Genomic DNA, 6,380 nt, shown 5'->3' on the forward strand with positions numbered 1-6,380 from the left:
GAGTTTTCTTTTCACCGTTGACAAGAGAATGCAAAAATAGAAAGTGACATTTTATAAAAGTCCCCTTAGTTGTGGATTTTACAAGAAAAAAATCAGATTCTTTCTTTTCTTTCTTTCTTTGTAGAGAGACACATCTATTAGTGGGTTTCGGATATTTTGCCCCTATGTTTTAAGTTCAAGATGAATTGTAGTCTAAACAAATTTGTATCAAATATTTGGAATATGTATGTTAAATATCTATAGATATATCATGCATTCACTAGATGTATATCAGCTATTGTTGTACTTAGCCCCAGGTCCAAACTCATTTTGAAACCTTCAATTCGTATTTTTCTGCAAAAAAAAAAAATAAAAGCCAATATTTTCTTGCAAAATCAATAACTAGAGCTGATCTGATGAAGTTACTGTCTGATTTTGAGAGCCAGACATGATCTGATAGCTCCCGGGATCTATTTTTGAGATCTGACTTATATTTAACTCTCACAGAGATATGGTTATCAGACAAATAAGAAAATCTTGACCGTCCATCCGTACTTTCTCTCGGTTACACCATGCCTCGCACTGGTGCGGGACAGCTCGGAAGCTCAAGACCTTAGCCTCACCGGATAAGAAAGCGGCGAAGAGGTTTGTCTGGAAGCCCGCCACGAGTGTACGCAAGAGAAGAGGCGACATGGCTCTCCTCCTCCCTTCTCTCTCCTTCCTTCCTCCCTCTTCTCCTTCTTGTCTCTGGGCTCCTTCTATTCCCATCAAAGCTAATCCATGTAAAATCTCTGGGTGTTTCGGTATTCTGCTACCTCTCGCATTATTAAATTGGTTTGTTTGAGTAAAATTTCTTTAGTTATGCTTTTTTTTTTTTGGTTGATTCTTAATTTGCTTGTGGAATTTCTGTCATACGGATTCTCTTTGGAATCTCCATTATAAGCTTATTCGGGTATTCCTGCAAACACTTGGAAAGCTTTCTACTTTCCCTTTATTTTGAGCTTTTTCTCAGCAAGATTATATCTTGGCTTTCTCTTTCTAGATTCTTTCTTGTAGTTGTACTCATGTATCTGGATATATTTGAAATTTTCGTAGAAATTGATATCTCGAGCCGGTTCTTAGCTTTTTCTTAGTGCCGGTCTTGGTGTCTCTACTTTTTCTTTCTGTTTTCAGTTTTGCTTCTTTGCTGTCGTAACATTTTTATCTGTTTTTCTGCATAATTTTGGTTGTGAAGTTTTGGAAAAACTTTTCTGGTTATAGAAATCAGTTCTTGTGATAATTTTGGCGTCTAAAATATGTACAAATAAATCTGGCTTTTGACATGGTTTCTAGAGGTATCTTATCAGGATTGTTGGTTTTAAACATTGAAGGCTCATTTCCTTCTTCATAGGAATGGGGAAATGTGGCTAAACCTCATTACTTGTATTCTGTCCTTTTTCTTTTTGAATTCTCTCCCCCTTTTCCCATGATTTTCTTGCTCTTGCATAAGTTCTAAAGCTTTTAAATTCTGTTGGATGTATCTTAAATATAGACTTAATTTTCTAAATCTTAATAAGGTTTCTATTGTCTATGTTCCAGCATTGAGGTTGCACCAGAAAGGCCTCTTTCAAAGGAGGTCTTTAAATGGAGTCAGCATTCCTGCTCCTTTTCCTTTTGGGGAGAAGAGGTCACTGATCACTCGTGCTTCCTCAGAGACTGATGGAAATGATGGAAGTGAACTTGTTCCACCATCTGAAGGGGCAGCAGAGGCTATATCAGTGGAGAACCTTCCTTTGGAGTCAAAATTGCAGATGATGCTTGAGCAGAAGAGAAGGATGAAGCTGGCCAAGAAGATAAGGCTTCGCAGGAAGAGGCTTGTACGGAAGCGGCGGATGAGGAAGAAGGGCAGATGGCCACCATCGAAGATGAAGAAGAACAAGAATGTCTGATCCATGTTGGATCACCTTGCAGGTTTAGAGCTTCCTTTGCCTTCGCTCATTTTGATTCAATACATTGTTTATTGGCCCAAAACCATGTACATCTTAATGCATTTTGCTTCTTGGTTTTTGTTAACACTTCAATTGATGTAATAGCTCCTCGATGAAATACTTTAAGAGTTGTCATTTAGTTCCAGAATCAATCGTTCAAAAAGTGACGATATTAGATGAAGTTAATGTGCTTATTTTGCATATTATTCTTTATATTTGGTTGAGATTTCCACCTTCCAAGTTGCTTAAAGAAATTTTTCTTCCCATCGCTTTTTGTTTTTATTCTTTCCTTAAGCACAACTAAGTATAATCCTTTTGGTGTGTAATCATGAAGCAAGTTTCTTTCTGTTTTTGACATCTAACAGATTATTTGTTTAGGTGTCCCATGTTGTTGATAGTGACTCCCTGTTTCTATATGTAATCTTAAGATTGAAAGACAATATATATTCATTAAAATCCTAGTAATGTTTGAATTCATTTAATCAAAACCCTTGGTGGTTGTAGTACATTAGCATGTGAAGTTCAGTTGTGTTGAACTGACCACATACAAGATTTTGCAATTTTAATTCTACTTATGAGATTCATCCATCCATTGTTATAAGTATTATTTTTACTTTTAGATTAATCTTTATTTGGAGATCTATTCTTTTGTTGAAGTACATGTGTAGTTGTCTCTATTTCACGTTTTTAGAACGTCTACCACCAGCTTTTGACCTCACCCTGGATCCATAACCTCTTTTTCCCTTTTTTGCCAGGTCACTCAAGAAAGAACAAAATGTGTTATGATCATCTCGAATAAAGTCTTATAATTATTAAATCTTTTTAAAATATTAACAAATTCTTATACTATGATTATCATTTAAAAAGCTCGAAAATAAAGTTTTTGTTTGCTTTAAGTATCTATTTAAAATTAAAAGATTCAACATAGGTGTTTTCCTATTAAATTAATACTATTAGGTCTTTAGACTTCATTTAAAGTAACTTCCATATGCAGTGAAGGCCTACTTCTTTCAGAACACATTCATGTATGTGTGTGTAGAGAGAGAGAGAGAGGGAGAGAGAGAGAGGTAGTAATTAAAGCAGAATGTTCTCCTGTGTACAGACAAGGTTGTTTGTTCCAAAACCTTAAGCTAGAAATTTATCAATTCTTCCTGTGAACAGTAGGGAAAGATACTTCTTGCCTTGACAAATTCTTAATCTTTAAACCTTGTTCTCAACTGTACCAAAAAAGAAGTAAAAGAACAACTTGTCCCCAAATAGTGCAAGGATCAAAATAGGGGTTCATCAGCACCTTTCAGCCAAATCTTAGGGTGAGATATTTTCTCCTTTCTGTTTTGTCCAAAGAAGACATTTTAGTTAAAAATTTCAGAAGAAATAATAAGAAACCTATATAATCAAACATTGGTGTTAGAAAATAGAAAATATTAAACATGTAAGGCTATATTAACAGTAGTTATCTTAGTTGTGTATTGTGAGAATATTCAACACATTAAAATTGTTTTTTTTAAGAAGAAGTCATGATGCTTGTTGAAATGCAGTTTTTACAATGCCCTATATTATATACTTTCAGTTTTATTATAATTTTATAATTTATTAAATTTGTATTAAACATAGCTGCCACTATATCTGCTTAGCGTACGCATTTATGACATGGTAACATACCCCAAACCTTTCCTTCGACAACATCACCCAACACACTTCATACACCTACCCTTCTTACGCAACCTTTTCTTTGAACTCCTGCTATCTCTACAGCTCCTGGGTGGACAGCTGACATTTTGGGCCGTCCTCTGCATCCAAGTGTTGGTGGAGTCTAAACTGTTCAGTTTTGTATCACATAAAAACTATTTGATTTAATGCTCCAAAGGAATATGGTATGTCAAAATACTCTAGTCTAAAGTGGTTTCCATACTCGTTCTTTTGTTATCTATTTTTTGGGTTGTTTTTTTTGTTCTTTAACTCTGTAGAGATCTAGCACCTAACCTCGAATAAAACAACACTCTTCTTTTTCCATTTCTTCCTTTTTTTCCCTTTTTTTCAATTTTTGGGCGGCTACTATTCATTGACTCCAATTTTCTGAAAAAGCTAATTTTAAGGTTCCCAAGATCTCGCGTATGTTGTTTTTTTTCCCTTTTCCTATTACAAATATCCCAATCAATCAGATGGATGTTAAACTACAGAAAACCAGAGGCATGCGGATTAGAAGTGACTTCTTTCATTGTCTCTTTGTGAGGTAAGAAAATGAAGGCCATGCTACAATTTAAAATTTTAAATGGGATTTGCTACTCTTTTCTCCGTCTCACTCTTCTTTCCTTGCAAATCCAAGTTATCACAGTTGTTTATTTCAAGTTCAACACCACTTTTGCTTAATATTGCACAGTGTAGTGGAATGCCTCTAATAATGCTGTGATGGATGTTGAAAATAGAGCAATAGTTTTAGATATCTTTTACTTGATAATTTTGAATTGTTTCTATCATATGTTGTTGTCAATGTGGTGCTTGCTAGTATGTGCTGCGCATATTATTTCATTGGGTTTTAACTGATTCTTGTTTCAAGGGAATTTCAACTCCTTTGTCAAAATGGTATAGGTTGAATCTCCAATTAGATTCTTCGTTCATTTGGTGGTGAAAGGAAGATCGCTTCTTTTGCTAAATTTAGAAATATCTGCAAAACCAGACCAAGGTCGGAGGAATCTGTATCGGGCACCGTACCGGTTCTCCGGTAGGACGACTCGGTACAGGCCATGCCGGAACTATATGGAGAGAGGGCACGACACCGTGGGAGAGAGAAAAAGAGAAAGAGAAGCGAGCAGGGGAGGGAGGGAGGGCTAGCGGACGTTGCGGGGGGCTGGTTGTGCTTTCTGTTACAAACTATTGTCAAGAAGCCAAAAGGCAATACCTCTATTATTTGCTTAGTATGCTGTGATTTGAATGCATATAATGAGAACCATCATAGGGCATCATAATGGGAGAATAGTTAGCAGAGAATTTCTCACCCTTATACAATATAAGTTTATCATCCCCAAATATATGGAACATGGCTGTTACTTTGATTTTATTATAATACTACATAATTATTTGATGGCCTAAGTGCATAATGTCTCATTGTAATAGATTTATGAGAGTGGAGCTTCTTGAAGCTTGTAGGCTAGACATCATTTGGATATAACAAAATAACATATCGCTGTACTATAGCTTCTCTAATGCTATAAGTGCATAGATCCAAAATTAGCCAAAATGGTGCCGGGATCTATATCAGTAGCTACCAATTTAGTACCATACCAACATAGTACACTGCAGCATGCCGGTTCCAAACTAGCATGCCATATTTTTTTTTTCAATTTTTTTATGATTAAATTAAAAGTAATCAGTTTTTTATTCTTTCAATGATGTTAAGTCTAATTTGGTATTTTTTTGATGTTTCTATTATCCCAGTAAATCCTAAATGATGTTTCTTGATATTTTTGAGTTTTTTTTTGCGTTACCACGACATTGTGCTAAAAAATGCTACCTTGGATGCAAAAGTGTGGAAAATCTAGGTCATTAGGTTTGCTACACCCAATTTTTTGCGTTAGTGTCAGTCCGAAACCAAAATATAAGGAAAAAAGTAGTGATCCTAGCTTTGCATACTAGAAGAAGCAATATGAGATATCCTAAAATCCATTAATTAGTGTGTTACAAAATATAAAATGATATAATTAATTACATATATTTAAAGTACAACCTACATATCGGCATCTAAAACCTTATCGACTAGCGATATCTCTCGTAAATATCTGGATTATTAATATAATTAGGAGGTATATCAGCCTATCCCACTAACTAAGCAGCGTTATAGTCCTATACATTCATCTCATTGAGTTTGCACTTTAGGTTATAATTAGTCTCGAATACCTCACTAAAGCTTTGGCACTGAAAGATGTCCTCTAGCTAATAATACGACTGTGGAGAGGCCCATCCGAATATGCCAACAAGAAAATCCGATTTTGTAAGGCGCTTCGGGCTGCATAGTATAGTACCCAATAGAAAACAATGCCTTAGATGCACAATATCCATATTAGTATGAATCATAGGCTACTTGTGGCGGTTGGTAATAGGATCCAACATGCAACTTGGAATCTGATATGTCATGGATCCTACTCCATACAAGGTCATCTATAGCTGCATCGTGCCCTCCTAAATAACCTCAAGGAGTCCGTCTCTTATATACAATTGCATCCTTGTGAGCTTAATTAGCTCATGCATTATAATTCCTATCTTGTGTGGCATACGTAAATGGGGACCCACTAGTGCATCGAAGATCATCTTGTGTCTATCTCAAAATAGTGGTCTTACGTCCCCCACTCCCTCTCTCGCCACTTGATTCATGATCATAAGAAACTGTCATTGCTGCTCTCCCAGATTTCTGAATCTGACTGAACTAACTTTTCCTCC

At 35.7% G+C, this 6,380-nt stretch overlaps 1 protein-coding gene across 4 annotated transcripts; it reads left to right on the top strand.

The window, feature by feature from the left end:
* The first annotated feature begins 519 nt into the window (after nt 1-519).
* Nucleotides 520-4,773, top strand: LOC120103690 (50S ribosomal protein 5 alpha, chloroplastic-like). 4 transcript variants are annotated; one of them, XM_039123431.1, is made up of 3 exons: nt 520-782; nt 1,558-1,929; nt 4,536-4,773. In XM_039123431.1, exons 1-2 carry the CDS (start codon nt 671-673, stop codon nt 1,905-1,907), a joined length of 462 nt encoding a protein of 153 aa, XP_038979359.1. In that variant the 5' UTR covers nt 520-670; the 3' UTR covers nt 1,908-1,929; nt 4,536-4,773. The 4 variants fall into 4 exon arrangements, with proteins under 4 accessions (XP_038979359.1, XP_038979361.1, XP_038979360.1 ...); XM_039123433.1 differs by lacking the exon at nt 4,536-4,773 and adding an exon at nt 4,504-4,521; XM_039123432.1 differs by lacking the exon at nt 4,536-4,773 and adding an exon at nt 3,702-3,957.
* Nucleotides 4,774-6,380: the final 1,607 nt, after the last annotated feature.

Source organism: Phoenix dactylifera, unplaced genomic scaffold (assembly GCF_009389715.1).
Source record: "Phoenix dactylifera cultivar Barhee BC4 unplaced genomic scaffold, palm_55x_up_171113_PBpolish2nd_filt_p 002606F, whole genome shotgun sequence".
NCBI lineage: Eukaryota > Viridiplantae > Streptophyta > Magnoliopsida > Arecales > Arecaceae > Phoenix > Phoenix dactylifera.